The following is a 16,611-nucleotide window of genomic DNA, read 5'->3' as shown; positions in this document are numbered from 1 at the left end:
TGGTCATTTCACCTGCAAGCAGTTTTCCAAATGAGAAAGGAGCATGTCAAGAGTGAGATCTTTTTTGTGCTGTGGGTTGGATCTAACTTTATAAAATTACTGTAGGTTGGTCAGGAAATGTCTTGCCTTACAGGATCCTTAGGGAAGCACTTGTTTGCTGCTGAGGATGAGGGCTGAATCAGTGTTGCTCATGGTAGGCTAGGAGCATCTGAATGTGATCTAACATCCAAGAATAATTAAAAATTATATAATTGGTTATTTGGAAGGTTATTTTGGAGTGGAGATGGTGCAAGTATTTTATCTGTGCTTTATCCTGTAGAAAGGCTGAGATGTTAGCCTATGGCGGGGGTGTGGGGTGGGTGTAGAACAAAATAAAAAAGCCAAAATTCATTTTATTTTAGCATTTAGCTGATTTGAGTATAATAGCTCCTGGCTCTGCTCACTTATTTAGAGATTAGTCTGCTGTTTCTTCCAGCTGACTCTTCTGTTGCCTGTTTAAACCTCACATTTATGAAAATTCTGATAAATTGTACCTACTGAAATGTGCAAGATGCATATCTCTTTAGCTTAAATCAAAGCTCGGAATTACATATGCTTCTGGCAAAGAAACTGAGTTTGTTTCCCCTTTAGGCTGCAGTACGTGGGCACAGTGCTGCCACTGATGTGCATGTTCTCTGAGCACATTCAGAATAGCTGCTATCTCAGTGCTCAAGCCAATTCCCTGTGGGGATCACCCATAAAATAAATCACATGAGCAGAAAGTCACTTTTTTCGGCACTTGTGGTCTTCTGCTGAAAATGTATTAAGTGCAACTGAAGGCTTCAGCTTACTCCATGTTGCAGGTTTTTGTTTCCAAGGGAGCTGGAAGCCTTCTTTCTAGCATTCCTACATCCCTTTACGCTGAACCAGCTAATAAACAAGCGTAAACAAGCAGGTCATAGGTGCTCTCATAGTGATGCACTGACACCATCCATCTCTGTCAACACCAGCAATGTGGCACCGCTGTGGTGCTTTGCCTCTGGTGGCCACTTCTGGGTGACCCAGCTCCATTGGACCAGCTAGCACAAAGCAATTTAGGAGGTTGTGGGTGGGAAATACAAGATTAAGACCCTTGTCCTTGCACAGTGGATATACAAAACTTCAGTGTAATTAATTGGGCCAAAAAGGTTTCTTATTAGTTTGCATACTGGAGGGTGCAGGAGACTGTGCAAAGCCAGAAGCTTTTGTTATGCACGTTGTCCTCTGTGTGTGTCCTACCTGTGTCCTGGCTCATGTATGGTTTGAATTAATCATAGAATCAAAGAATAGTTTGGGTTGGAAGGGACCTTTAAAGGCCATCTAGTCCAACCCTCCCTGCAATGAGCAGGGACATCTTCAACTAGATCAGGTTGCTCAGAGCCCCATCCAACCTGACCTTGAATGTTTCCAGGGATGGGGCATCTACCACCTCTCTGGGCAACTTGTGCCAGTGCTTCACCACCCTCATTGTAAAAAATGTCTTCCTTAGATCCAGTCTAAATCTTTTAGTTTAAAACCATTACCCCTTGTCCTATCACAACAGGCCCTGCTAAAAAGTCTGTCCTCATCTTTCTTATAAACCGCCTTTAAGTGTTGAAATGCCGCAATAAGGTCTCCCTGGAGCCTTCTCTTCTCCAGGCTGAACAAACCCAACTCTCTCAGCCTTTCTTCTTAGGAGAGGTGTTCCAGCCCTCTGATCATTTTTGTGGCCCTCCTCTGGACCCACTCCAACAGGTCCATATCTTTCCTGTACTGAGGACTCAAAGTGTGCTGCGCTGTTTATGAGCATGTTCCTGAGCTGAGCTGCTAAAAAGCAAAACACTATCATGTCAGCAAACTGACTTCTTTTGTTTTATTTATTTTTTTGGTACAAATACCAGCTCCAGCATAGGGCACGGGGTAGTAAAGCTAACATCCTGTGCCTGTTGTCTTATTTGTTCTGGCAGGGACTTATAGTTGATAGAACATAGTCCAGGACAGCAGCATTGCAGATATTTTTATTTTCTTCTTTTCTTTAACAGGCCTTCTAAAAGTCTTACACTGAGTAGTATCTCCACTTTGACTATACCTGTATGCCGCACTTGTGGTCAAAATAAAGGAAGATGAAGAAATTAATTTCTTCTCTTGCTACTACTAGCTTCTCATGGATGTGGGCAGGGCTGCTGCTCCTTTAAACCTCCACCACCTCTGTGTTTGTGGACAGCTCCCACTTGCCCACATCCAAGTCCCACGTATGCCCAAATGTGCAAGTGCTAAGCATGTGGTGTCACATCAACGAGAAATTGTGTCTGCTGCCATCACTGAGGTCTAACTGGGTCTCTCCTGAGTCATCTCAGGAGCATTGTCAGTGGGAATAGAGGATGAGTGAGGGTTCAGAACAAGATATTCAGTCTCCTGAGGAGGAGGAACACCAGGACCTAGTGACTGACAGCTTCTCCAGGAACAATTACTCCAGTCCTAACTGAGCATCACTGCAGGGCTATGGTGAGTGCTCCTGGATCTCCAGAGAGGAGCATCAAGGAAAAAAAAGTGTAGTCAGAGTAATTTGTCGGTAGTGTTTCAGAGTGACGCATGCCTCTAGAAAGGTGACTGATGCTTACACACAACACTGGAGTGATCTCCGTGAAATGTTAATTCAGTAAATAAGTTGCTTCAGAATCATGAACGCTTCTGAAAATATACTTGCAGCGTTTGTTCTCTCTCGACTGCTGTTCTTTCATCCACACTGTTGTACAAGTGGGAAATGCTGTCTTTCATCGTTGTGGTGCAGATTTCAGGGGCTCTAAGGTTACGCTGTAGAAACCGTGGAGCTTTTTGGGCAGAATTATTAACTACATCTACCCACTAAAGTGGGTACTACTACTACTGCTGAAGTGCTTGCACTGCTTTTGTGGTGTGCTGGGACAGAAAAGTCAGGCTTCTGCACTTCTGTACATCTATACCAGTATCCCCACCCTCTGAAAGGCAGTACGACGGACAAGCTGGAAGCAGCATGTGTGGATAAGCAGTCTGCCAGGCTGAGCTAGCAGACTTTCCCAATGAGCTGGAGGCTGGAGAATGTGCTGTGGAGACATCAGAGTAGCTGGAGCTGTCCTGGTCCTATTGTACTCTAAAGGGCAAATTCTGGTTCCATGTGGTCACATAACTTTGTGGGGGTTTTTTGTCCATCATCCCCCTCTCCCCCACCTTTATCTAGAATGGCTGCATGTTGGGGTTTTTTTCTCCTGTTCCTGTGCCCTTTCCGTGCCATGATTGTCGATAATGAAGAGCTCACTATAGATTACATTTTATGGCCATCATCACGTATTAGCCCTGACCCAGCCCTGGTTGGGAAGCAATGGACTCTGGCTGTATAGAAGCTGGTCATTTTTATAATTGAAAAGTGCTCAGGAAGACCAAAATGGAAACGATTTAGGAAAGAGCAGCATGATGAAAATATCTGCTCGGATGCCGCTTAGTGTGAAATTCTAGCAGTCTCAAGAGTGGAGAGTAGGTGTCTGTTTACTTCTCCAAGTGCAGTGTGTAGGAAATGAAGGTGGTCTTTATTGTGTAGCTGCCACAGGTCTCACAGTCCTTTACAGATCCTGGTTCAGCACTGCATAGTAACCCTGTGTCTGATTCTCTGTTGCCTTTGGGATGTGCAGATGGCTGACAGCTGGTTTGCACGGCCCTGGTTTGCACAGCCCAGCTGATCACCTACAGACACTTGTCACAGCAGCCTTACGGGGTTGTCCAGGTTTTTCAACTGTAAGTGCTCTATCTTGCCTTACTAGGATTCGTTCAGCTAACTGCAAGGCATGAACGCAAGGGAAAAATGAGATAACATCTTTGTGTCGGCATGTTATATATAAACTGCAGTCATGAGGATCACTTAATCTGAGATTAAATGTGTCTCTCTGAAGAGTGCTTGGCCTCAAGTTTTGAAAGGGTCAGCATTCAACATTTTGCATGTGCAGTGCTCCTGAACCGAAAGGTCTCTGGCAGGCTACACCACCAGCGAGGCTTTTAGCCTACAGTGAGCCTAGCAGCCCCACCTGTCAGCCTCCCCAAGGTTCCATGCCATGGGAATGCGAAGGGTTTATCAGCATTAATAATAAACAGACACAGTATTGTGGTTTAACTAGTATGCAAAAATTTACTGTTGGAGAGGAGTTAATCATGTGTTGAATTTAATATTAAACCTTAGCAAGTTACTTAATAGCTGTCACCTGTGATAAATGCAACTTACCTGCATTGCTGCTTGCAGACACTGTTGCTGCCGGTTGGCAGTTACTACTCTGAAATCTCTTAAAGGTAATCTGCAATCCTTGTTAGCTGCAACAAAAAGAAATAGGTCCAAAGAGACAATATAAATAAGTTCTCAAACTACAATATATAGCATTGCTTAATCTTTTTCCCATCCCATTAAATCTTTTTTTTTTGGTCAAAGTGGCCTGAATTTGACCAGGCTGAGGAACAGATTTGGTTGTTTTATATCTCTTAATCTCTTCGGTGACTGCAGTAACTTATCTCTACCAACCGCGTGACTGAAAATTTGAGGTGGCTTGATTTATTAAAAGGTTTTCTAGGTTTTGGACAGATGATCCAAATCAGGACATTAAGCTATGTAAAATTATATGTCTGTAACAGATATTTCAACCAGGTCATTATGTCAGGTTATTCTTTAGACTGGATATCCCAGCACTTTGTGTAAAATTTTGGTACCTGTCTAGGTACCAGAGAACCACTTCTAGCATGTTAGCATTTCTAACATGGAAACTAAAAAACCTGCAAAAACAAGGACAAAAACAAAACAGCAAAACCAAAACACCTGGGCTTTCCAGAGATTTTTATCAAAAAGTTTGGCTGACTTTAGAAAGATGTGAACTTTTACTAGAGCTTTCCCACCACTTGGAAAATCTCTCCCCTGCCTGAATACTCCTCATGGTGATTTTGCTGCCTTGTCCTCTCAAGGGGAAGAATTGAGAATATCCCTTTTCTCATCATCTTCCACAAAACCTGTCTAATCTTTATTGTCTCTAACTGTTAAGCTGGGCTGAAGTTGGCTAACAGGTTGAAAAGTTGTTTGAATGGTTGCAGAGCATGACCACATCAGCCTGCTTCCTTTAGCGCTTCATCTTTCTCAACTTCTGCAAACTTTTCAGGGTTCAGTTCCATAAATACCTTCTCTGTGTCCTGCACTCAGTACCTGCCACTGCTTGCAAGGTCACATGAAGTTACGTGTATTGTCTCCCGCGTTAGTTTGTAGTATATACAGCTGCACAGATGCAAATTATTATAATCTGCTTTTATTGCGTTGGTATCATACAGTGACAGTCAGATGATATTTACTCTTCTATTCATAAAGTGGGCCTATCAAACTTACAGGGACAAACTGTGTAACCTCAGGGTTCAGAATGAGTGACTTCTCCTACAGTCTTATCTGTGTAAGCTGTAATTATTGAGAAATGCAGAGTATGAGTAAAAGAAGGGAGGCCAGTGGGTGGGTAAAAGCCATAAAACAGTGGAAAAATTCCTGTGCAAGTTAATACTGGAAGTGAGAAGTGCAGGTTTGTAAAGAAGAGACCTGAAGCAATGAACAGCACCTAACAGATAAGCTGTACTTCTGTGTATTTTCTTTTTCTTAAAAGGACAAATGAATGGCCAGTAGAACTAAAGATCAGTAAGCTGGTCCTGTCTTGACACAGGTCAGACGTGGCAAGCCTAGCCCATGTCTCTCTGATGCTGTATTGCAGCATTTGTGAGGCCGCATGAAGCTGCTGTGTGATTATTTATGTGACTTTCATGTCTGTTTCTGGTATGTGACTTGGGAACAGGCTAATGAATGGGAACAGAGAAAAAATTTCTGTCTTACAAATTCCTGATAATATTACTGACTTACTTTCTTGTGATGTTACCATGTGCAAAGAGTTGTACGTGTTGGAAGCACTGATGAACACTCAAATACTTAGGAATTTTTCTTTAATGCTACATTTGTCATCTAACCACAGAGCAAAACCTGGCGAGCCTGTTGCTCAGCCCTCTTCCCCTGCTAGCGTGTCTGAAGCAACAGTATGAAAAGGGCTACAAAGAAGGCAGTTGTATCCCTTTTGTGGAAAATAGCAACTGGATTGGGCAAAATAAAAAGGAAAATGAAAAACTTGACAGAAGGTGCTTCTTAGAGCTTAAATCTGGTGGGTTTTGGCAAACTAATACCCATCCTTGTGAAGGCACATGAGGCCACATAATGACCATCAGGGTAAATTTTATTTTTTATATGTATGTGTGTATAGATATGTGTATGTCTGTATGTGTATATCAATATCAGTCACAATTGGACATGATGCTGGCAGTGGGAATGGAGCCCATACCTTAGTAAAACTTTCACTGTAGTGGCAATCTGGCTCTGGAATTGCCACTTTGTAAACCTAGGGCCTCAAACATATGGTGATAAAAATAGAGTGCCAGTGGTGATTATGTTTACCTCACTGTGACCTAATGAGGTTTTCTCTGCATTTTTCCCTTTAGCAAAGTATCCAGAGATCAAGACTCTGATGGGACCGGATCCACATTTAAAGTGGATTGTATCTGGAATGGTTTTCATGCAGTTTCTAGCATGCTACCTGGTGAAAGACTTATCTTGGAAATGGATTTTCTTCTGGGCTTATGCTTTTGGGGGTTGCATCAACCATTCGCTGACCCTAGCCATCCATGATATTTCACACAATGTTGCCTTTGGGAACAAGCAGGCCAAGTGGAACCGATGGTTTGCAGTCTTTGCCAACTTGCCGATTGGCATCCCTTATTCTGCCTCCTTCAAGAAATACCACATTGACCATCATCGGTACCTTGGTGGGGACAATCTGGATGTGGACATTCCCACAGACTTTGAAGGCTGGTTCTTCTGTACGCCCCTTCGGAAACTACTTTGGCTTTTCCTCCAACCTCTGTTCTACAGTCTGAGACCACTGTATGTGAACCCCAAAGCAATTACACGAATGGAAATTTTTAATGCTCTCGTCCAGTTTTCTATAGACCTTATAATTTACTACCTTTGGGGGCTCAAACCCATTATTTACTTAATAGCAGGTACAATTCTTTGCATGGGTTTACATCCCATTTCTGGGCACTTCATAGCAGAACACTACATGTTCTTGAAAGGGTATGAGACATACTCTTATTACGGACCTCTGAACTGGCTCACCTTTAATGTAGGCTACCACATGGAGCATCATGACTTCCCCAGCATTCCGGGATGCAGATTGCCAATGGTAAGTATGGCACGAGCACGAGTGAATTGGATTTTTATAAAAGTTGCTAAACTGTCTCAAAGAAATCACTCCAAATCATAGCAATGGATCAATTTTAAAAAAGAAAAAGAAAGGAAAAAAGAAGAAAGCTTTTGGATTTGTTTCTAATTATTTCATTTTAAGTGGGAGATTGAGAGAAATGGCTGCCAAACTGCTGTAATATTTCATTTATTTGATGGAAACATGAACATCTGAGCCTCAGAGGGCTTGAGGAATACTTTTTGCATGATAAGATCCTCCAACAATACTCTAAATTTCTCCATTTCCTTCCCTCAGCCACCAGGTTTCGTCTCTTTGGAATTTTAAAGGCGTATCTAAAGTGAGGCAGGTGGCAATTACTACTTGAAATTTGTCTAATGATCAATCTGCTAACTATATTGCTTGATTAACATCAAATAAAAGTCTTTCTATTTTTGAGATGATGTAAATATTGGGGCATGTTCCAGCCTGACACAAATAGCACTAGAAAATAAAGCCCCACTCTATATGACTTGTTTTAGCTCTGCTGCCCCACCCACAGAAACTGAGGATGCCTGATCTGTCATTGGGAAAGTGCTGTGGCTTTCCTCTTTTGAAAGTCAACCCCCTTTTTGTTTACATTTTATCAGTTGTGGGAATCAAATTTGCAAAGCCCAGGTGTCTAGGAATGGTTTTCAGTCTCCCTCCAGGTATGTAGCTGCTCTTCTGGGTTTTAATACAAGGGTTCCTCAGCAGGTGCTCACAGTGTTAAAGGTACGTGACTTCGAAGTCTTACTCCTACATACAAATCCTCTAGCATAGGAGGAAGGAAACATTTTCTGTCTCTGGTCTGATGCAAAGCTGGGGGCTACTACTGCAACATCCTCATGAGGTGGAGGTAGAGCTGAGGAGGCTGAGGTACGGGAGCTGTGACCTCCCCACTACTGCATAACATGTACAACTTTTATGATGATATATCCAGGCAAACCCTGCTTTACGGGTTAACGTTCTTCATCACAGAAGCACTGTCTGAGAAGAGATTAAAAACAAGAGGAGATTTTCTTGTGGTGTAGAAGAGCGTGGGGATCCTCTATATAGCCTGCAGTTCTGTTTCAACACACCTCCTTTACTGCTGGAGGTCTGTCCTGGCCGTTCCTGGCAGGGTTCAGAGCAGCCAGTAAAGCACCCAAGCTCACATGTGAATTCTGTCAGGCACTCCCTCAGCTCAGCTCAGGGCAGTGTATGAGCTTAGTTTTAGCTTCAAATGTTCAAACTTGTTAGATAGGCTTAGATACTTAGATTACTGAAATGTAAATGGAAGAAGAGAAGGAGGTTAGCTCTGTATCTTACACAAGGGAGGTGAGTGACTAATTGAACTTGCTGGGACTGTTGCTCCAGACCTGATTGAGACCTGAAAAGCCCTTCCCCACCCACATTACAAATAGTTTACCATAATTCCTCGAGGCAGTGCAGCAGCTGGAAGTGTCTGCCCTCCTGTGTAAAGAGGATAGAGTTATTAGTTGAATTTCATGGGCTCGTGTTCACGTGTTTCTAGCTCTTGGGCCGCTGAGACTTGCCCTGCTGGTGGAGGAGATATCAGGCTTGTCAATTGTTGTTGCCTGACAGAACTATGTGGAAAACTTTGAGTTTTTGACAAGTGATCAAGTGAATATCTATTATGAAATGAACATCCTTTGGCAAAACAGTTACTGCAGAAAATATTTTGTCCATTAAAACAAGTTGGTTATTCTTTTCTGCAAACTGAGAAGAAAAATTCTCTCCTCTTCGGTGAAAGGAGATAAGGGGACAGATCCTCTCTGGCTAGCTTTAATGTTTGAACTTCATCACAGGTAGGGCTAGAAACCTCCCCCTGCTTAACCTCCCAGCAAATTCTTCACTCAGCAAAGGTCTAGTTTTTTCATATCTAGTCTCTTAGGCACTTGAACTTCTAATAGTTGAATTGTGTAATATGGATGACCTCTCAGTATAGCTATTTTTATTTTTAATTATTGGCTAGTAGAAAGTGGAATAAAGATCTTATTTGGTTCCTGCATGATTGAGAGCAGGGAAGAAATAGGATCAGAGAATAACTGGATCTTAATCTTGGAAAGCAACTGGGTCTTCCACTTGCTTATCAGAAAAGTAAATTCAGCTTTGTCCTTTGTTACAGGTGTCTCATTCAGAATGTTCTGAGTAATGTGTTTGCCACTGGAAAGACCTTTACCCTAGGAGTGTGACAGATTTGAAAGAGGAAGAATTAGGCTGTGCTGTAAGCTTATAGATATTAAAGATGAGTGACATGAGTGTGCAGTAAGAACTTGTCCCACCAGTATAATGAGAGGTTATGCAAGAGACCATGAAATCTAACATTATAATGAAGGACCTGCTCTAAAAAAAACCCTATAGATTTATGACTCGATTAGTCTTTGCATGCAATAAAATACTGCATTCTTTACCAAATTAATAAAAAGAACCATTCTTCATTATCTGAAGGATTGAATATACTTATGGAGAGAGGGGACAGGAGAAGAAGGAGGAACTCAGTACTCTTCCTATAAACTGCAATAAAAACTGCCGTGTTACCAGAGGCAAACTAGTTACTCATTAAGCGTGTGGGAAAAGGAAAAGACATGGTATGAAACCAGATTTATTAGACAGACAAGACTGGAAAACATGGTAGATGTGCTGGTTTTGAATTGCAGATTTCATTAACCCTGTGATGGCCAGGAGGGCTAGCTTGAATGCTCCCCCCCAGTCAAGGACTATGGAGGGAACTTCTGTAATATGCCTTCTAGCATTCTAAACATCATTTTTCAGCTTCTTGTTATAAGGATCTCTAGCTTCTGTATAGCAACAGGACAAAGGGTCTATAACAGCCGTGGTGAAATATTAGGTTGCATTTAACTTTTGTGCCTATCTGATACAATGGAGTAGGATCGGGGTCCTGTTGCTGTGCTCTACAAGTACAAAACCACAAGCAAAGTTTCAGTCTGAAAGATGTCATTTCTTACCTACCACCTTGATCTACTTGAAGAAAAGCCTCAATATACCAGGTGCCAAGTGCCTAATAAGCTTCTTGCAGACTTTGTGATCTCTTGCTGTCCTTCCATGAGAACTTCCATTCACAAACTAGTAGTCAGTTAAGCCTTACAGCTGAGATCTGTAAGGAGGAAGGAAAGGAGGAGTTGAAGCAAATGGACCATCTCCAATGCAATATGGAGAGCTTGGGGGGGGAAATCAGGAGTAGGACTTAGGAATACTTTGCCACAGTGCCATCCTCTTTGAGACCATCAATGATCGTAACACTGGCTGCAAAACTTGTTACTTGGAAACTGCCATCCACAGGTTTTGTGCTGGATGCAGAATGCAACATGGAGGATTACTTTTCCAGCTTCAAACATACTTAATAGATGTAGTTTAATGTTGTATTTAAAATGGAATCTGCGTTAAAAACCAATTACTTTCTGCCTTCCCATCCCCCAGATTTTCTGGCAGGTAAGGAGGAGATAATTTTGTTTTACATATGGACATGCTGAAAGAAATTACAATAGCCGAGCTGTTGTTTCTGTACATCTCATACAGTTGTCCTGCCCAGAGCGCAGAGACCTTGCTGATGGTGCAAGTGCTGCCTGCCTTCCTGCACAAGGTGCTGCTGGGCAGAAAGCAGAGCAAAGAGCTACTTCGTGTAGGTGGGAGTCACTGTCCTGCAGCTGATCTAGGGTAACACACTCCAGTGCAAGCCCCTGGTCATCTCTTGTGGCTTCCATACTGACCATTCAGAATGAACTGCCACCATGCTCTGCAGGAAGGTGCTAAATGGATATGCTTGGTGAACAAGCAACTCCTCCACACCTGATGCTGGCAAGCAGCTTGCCAGCCATGACAGGGCTGCCTGCTTCCAGAATGAGGTGTGTATGATCTTCTTCAAAATTCACTGCTGGGTATTTTGATTAATCATCTTAATTATCCAATAATGCTTGTATTCTAGGTGCCTGTTTGAAATCTGTAATACAACTGCAGAATATGTGTATGGAATATATTTAAGTGCAAGTTTCCAGACTTGCATGTTGTGTCCGCCTGAGCTCTTCAGCGCTATGCCCAGACTATACTGCTGCTCATGTTTGCTGAAAGTGCAGAAACTATTGGGTTGAACACGGGCAGGCTGTTTATTGGCCTCTTCTCTGAGCCACTTTTTCCTGCTTCATCACTGGGGTCATTTTTAGTTAGCCTTTGGTGCCAGAGGGCACAGCCACTGCCTGAGACATTGTTCCTAGGAGTTTCTGTGAATCTCCAGCCCTCCACTTCCATATGCAAGGGGCAATACAGAAAGACTTTCTGAAGCCCTCGTAGTGGTCAGGGTCTAATATGATCACGAGCTCTGCAGAATAATGTACCTAGCTGAGAAAATGTGTCTGGTTCAGACCATTGTTTCTGTGGGCAAGAAATATATGGGGGTTCTGGAGAAGAGGGGAATGGTAGACTTGCCGTATGAACTTGGCTAGTATAGATGAGGGCTGAATTACTGTTGCAAGTCAAAATTCAGGCAGAACTTCTAAAATGGAGGTAGGAGGGAAGGTCTGTAAGCAGCAGTGTGCTAGGGAATGACCACATCAGAGCTGGAGTGAGGCTTTTGGGGCTGGGTATCTGAGACCCCCTTTGTGTTTGCATAAGGCCTCATTAGTGGCTTTCATTCAAGGGAGTCAAGGGAGCTTACTGTCTAAATAGTCTGCCCCCTCATCCTCTGGCTATTTCAACTACCCAGCTGGGAAACGGGAGGATACAAAACCCAGATTAAATTATTTCTGACTGTGGTTATAGAAGGAGTGCAGGGAACTAAATCTGCATCTCCAGAGATCTTACCCGGTGCCTGGAAATCAATCTTCTTCTAGTCATTAACAAATACCTCTAAGGGGAAATGCTGATATTGTCTGAATCCCATTGAAAATGAACCACATTTGAAGTACAGACCAACACTTTAAAGCAGGATATAGGGAATTATCAGGAAGTCAGAGGTATTCAGTGAAAGGCAGAATATAATCAGACCTGAACTGAATCTTGTTTAGCCTGGAGAAAAGGAGGCTGAGGGGAGACCTTATTGCTCTCTACAGCTACCTGAAAGAAGGTTGTAGAGAGGTGGGTGTCGATCTCTTCTCCCAAGTAGCAAGTGATAGGACAAGAGGAAATGGCCTCAAGTTGCACCAGGGGAGGTTTAGATTGGATATTAGGGAAAATTTCTTCACCAGAAGGGTTGCCAAGCACTGGAACAGGCTGCCAGTGGTTGAGTCACCATTCCTGGAGGTATTTAAAAGAGGTGTAGATGTGGTGCTTAGGGACATGGTTTAGTGGTGGACTTGGCAGTGCTAGGTTAACGGTTGGACTTGATGATCTTAAAGGTCTTTTCCAACCTAAATAATTCTATGATTCTCTGATTCCACCTCCAACACAGCACTACCATGGCACGAGCACAAGGACTGCATAGGGGCTGCAGTACAGAGGTAAAAGATCTTAATGAAACTTGTACGTTGCCCAGCCTACCTCACAGGAAGTGTCTGCTAGGAAGCTGAATTAACAAGGTAACTAGCAGTGAGCTGTACTGGCTTATAATTTAACTTTTGCTGAGATTCTTACCTTTTCACAAACAGTCAAAATGCTGTGTTAAGATTCCACCATTACACCTCGGATGCTGATGAGACCCTCCTCCTGGATGACAATTTCTGTGTAACCTTTTCTCTCTTCACTGTAAGTCTGGGCTGTGCTCAGCACAGCTGGCTTTAAAATTCTGCAGGGTTTTTAAAGAGAGAAGTCATGCTGTCCATCAAGACAAACTACTCTAGAATAGAGCTTTGTTTGTCTAAGAGGTGGAGCTGTAACAAAACCATGCCCAAGCAGTTTATGTGCAAGTGTACAAGTTACCAGACTCTGCTGCTTCATAAGTGTGTTCAAAAAGCAGAGCATCTAGCTGGAGCTAGGACTACTGATAACTCGGGAATCCTTATAGTCCCCTGAACCTGCCAGGTTTGAAACCTCTTTGTCCTCTGGTTCTGGCCTTACTCCCAGTACAAGTGCCACTCCCAGTGATGTGCAATGCTTCTTTGATGGCAACAGTCTTAAGACTTGGGGATTTGTAACAGGGATGAAATTTTATTAGACTTGTGATCTAATAATGAATCTTGCAGCATTTTTAACACCAGATTGAGGAGAATGGACTGCCCCCGCAATTTCCTCTGCCTGATGGAGGAACCCATCTCTCAGATTTGCATCGCGGTAGCAGAATGGAGGAAAGAAAATGAAGTGTAGGCAAGGCTGTGTCTGGCATTTTCTCAATTGGTATTTCTCTCCTACCTGGAACCCTCAGCAGATAAGTATTATGAGTGGCGAACAGGGCTTTAAATACAGTGTGTTGGAGTCTTGGCAATTTACAAGGTGGATTAGTCACCTCATTGCAGAGATCCCTCCGTCTCCGAAATGAGAGAAAATAGTTCAGACTGAAGGCAGCGATCCATCATCTTTCAAATTCTGACATTGTGAGGCAAAACTTACATCAGAAATCTGCTAAGAAGTATCTAGATGCATTTAAGTACATCTCATTTGGCTGAACTTCAGAAGCTCACAAGCAATAACAAGTAACTTCAGGTTATGGCTGTGGTATCAGATCTGAACGTGAAGACTGAAACACACCTGACACTGTGCAGCTAAACAGCTCGTTCTCTCTCTTCTTCTTCCAGGTGAAGAAGATTGCAGCAGAATATTACGATAACCTCCCACATCACCAGTCCTGGATTCGAGTTCTGTGGGACTTTGTTTTTGATGACACTATTGGTCCTTATTCAAGGGTTAAGAGACTATATAAGCTGGCAAAAGAAAGCTAACGGACTAGCTCCACCAGCCGCATTAGTGTTCTGTTTGTTCATTTGAATGGCTTGAGTTTTCTGAGAAGTAGAAGGATGTTTGTGTGTGCTGAAGTAGCATTGATGTGTGCTCCTTAGACCAAGAGGATGAGTGTGAAAATGAAGGAATTGGATGCACTATTTTAGACTATTGATACTTTTTAATAATAAAGGATATTTGTGTATGTAACCCTGAGAAACTAGATTAGAGTGAGCTATGATTATGTGAACCTTTGGTCTAGGCTGAGAGTTAACTTCCTGGGCCACATGTGCCTAAATCTGAGTTTTGGCCTGGTCTGCAACGGAGAATGCTTAGTGCGTGTATGTGTGAGCATGCGTGTGTGTAGTTTAGGACTGGTTTCTCTTCATGCCAGATTAGATGTAGATGCTCTGCGTGCACAGGACTGTGGAAGCAGGGAGGACTGGCACGCAGTAGCAAATGATACTTTCTGGAGAACACAAGGGTGCCTTTAGCTCAATGTTTTGTCTAATCTAATATCTTACTTCTGATAATTGCTGGTAGCAGAGATTTTGTATATGCAATGGAATATGTGTATATTTTTGTACATTTGTATCATTATTTTAGTATCTGCTGTTTGACCTTTATTCCAGGGCTTTGTCTAAACCTTTTCTGAATGCATTTCTATTCTTAGGATCTAATACTCAGTGTAGCTAACTGGCAGAGCTGTACTGTGGCATGGAGAAACCCTTTCTTTAGTCTTCTGCTCGCTGCCTGATCAGCAGCATGGATGTGCCCCTGGAGGAACTGGGTGGTCCTTTCTCACTCACCTTTTCAACAGTATTCATAACTTCATGTTTCTCATCCTTTTCTGCACTGTAAGTCCTTCTGGGAATGGAAAGGTTCTAATTTTAATTGCTGCTTGCCAAGGTTGTTAATATTCCTGATCACCTTTCTTGGTCTTCTCTATATTATACCCCTTTCTGTGCATAGGAGTTATAAGTATGTGTCAGTGAAGACATTCATATGGAGACATTATGGTGATATTTGTTCCTAACCGCTTTCAGAATAATAGTGACTTTTTTCCTCGGTCATTCAAGGGGCACTGACTTGACATTTGGGAAGCATGTGATACTCCAGCTATATAAAAGTTGCCACTGAAGGTGTTAAGGGGATATACCTGGAATATGGAGCTGGGGTTGTTTCTCTCCCTACATGTCTTACTTTGTGCTATTGACATTAACCTTCATCTGTCATTTCTGCCCACCGGAATAGTTAAATCTTCCTACCTGTCCTCTCCAACTATCAACTTTTGCCTATTCTCAATAATTCTGTATCATCAAAAACCTTAATCACCATACTTTTCTCCAAGCAGAACAATATCTTGGGAGGCAGGAGTTCAGATGCCATCTAATAACTTCCCTCCACCCTGGAAAGCTGACAACTTACTTCTGTCCTTACTAAGAGGTTAAAAGAGAATAGATCTATAAAGGTTCTCTTATAACCTAACCCTCCACAGTTTGAGGTTTTTGTTTTCTTCTGGAAATCCATGTCTGTAGCAAAGAAAAGGATTATTCTGCATTCTCGTTGGTGCCTCAAAGTATGCTATTAGACCTGGGAAGCCTGATTTCCTCAATAAACACAGTTTCGTTCCTTCCTCCTACAACACTGGATCCAGTGAGTCAGTCTGTCCGCTCGCTAGCCTAGCACACCAGGCAGCTGAGCTAGCCCACAACAATTTGGGTTCCTCCTCCTCCATTTCCCTTTCCTTCATTTTCCTCATCTGTCTGATTTTGGCAGTTGGGTAAACGCCCAGGTTTGCTCAGCAGTGCAAGATCCTTTGTGATGCAGGGGCTGAATACCAGTTCATGCACAGATATTGTTTTGGTCTGGTTCTTTTTCTGGAAAGGAAGCAGAAGAACGGGACTTCTTCTGACACTTCAGACTGCACTGGTTCTTCAGGTGCCTTTTCTCCCAAAGGAAGTAGCTTTGGTGCGGGAACCTCCATTGACTTCTTTGTGTTGGTGCTCATGCCAGGAGTTTCACTTTTTCATTAATTTACTTCAGTGTTGCTGGCACTCCATGATTCAACGTGTCCGTGTCCTTAGCAAGCTTGGCCAACTTAGCAAGTTAAAATAAAAACCATAATAAAGATTATGCTATCTTCCTCAATCTGACTATTGTCCTTCTCCTCTATGGAGAGTGACCTTTCTATAGTTCCCTTACTCAGCTGTTCCATGATGCAGTTGCCTATGTGATCTATAGATTACTAGCCTAGCCTGACACAGAGGCTATGGTACAAACAGAGGGGTAACCAAAATTGGCAACCGCTTCTCATCCTGCCTTCCATCAGCATTTCTGTCATGGTCCCACCTTGCTTTGCCTGGGCAGCCCCACAGCCCTCCTGCTCTGCACTCTCCACCTCAGCGGGAATTTGAAGGGGCTGGAGGCCTGCTGCCTGCAGATGTGCAGTGCAAACTGAGTTTCAGTGTGTGTGGGT

General features: G+C 42.8%; 1 protein-coding gene across 1 annotated transcript; it reads left to right on the top strand.

Moving 5' to 3' along the window:
• The first annotated feature begins 6,529 nt into the window (after positions 1 to 6,529).
• Positions 6,530 to 16,279, top strand: DEGS2 (delta 4-desaturase, sphingolipid 2). Its single transcript, XM_072864665.1, has 2 exons — positions 6,530 to 7,268; positions 13,991 to 16,279. Exons 1-2 carry the CDS (start codon positions 6,552 to 6,554, stop codon positions 14,132 to 14,134), a joined length of 861 nt encoding a protein of 286 aa, XP_072720766.1. The 5' UTR covers positions 6,530 to 6,551; the 3' UTR covers positions 14,135 to 16,279.
• The last annotated feature ends 332 nt before the right edge of the window (positions 16,280 to 16,611 follow it).

This window comes from Ciconia boyciana, chromosome 6 (assembly GCF_034638445.1).
Source record: "Ciconia boyciana chromosome 6, ASM3463844v1, whole genome shotgun sequence".
NCBI lineage: Eukaryota > Metazoa > Chordata > Aves > Ciconiiformes > Ciconiidae > Ciconia > Ciconia boyciana.
This window is presented reverse-complemented; position numbering and strand designations above follow the sequence as displayed.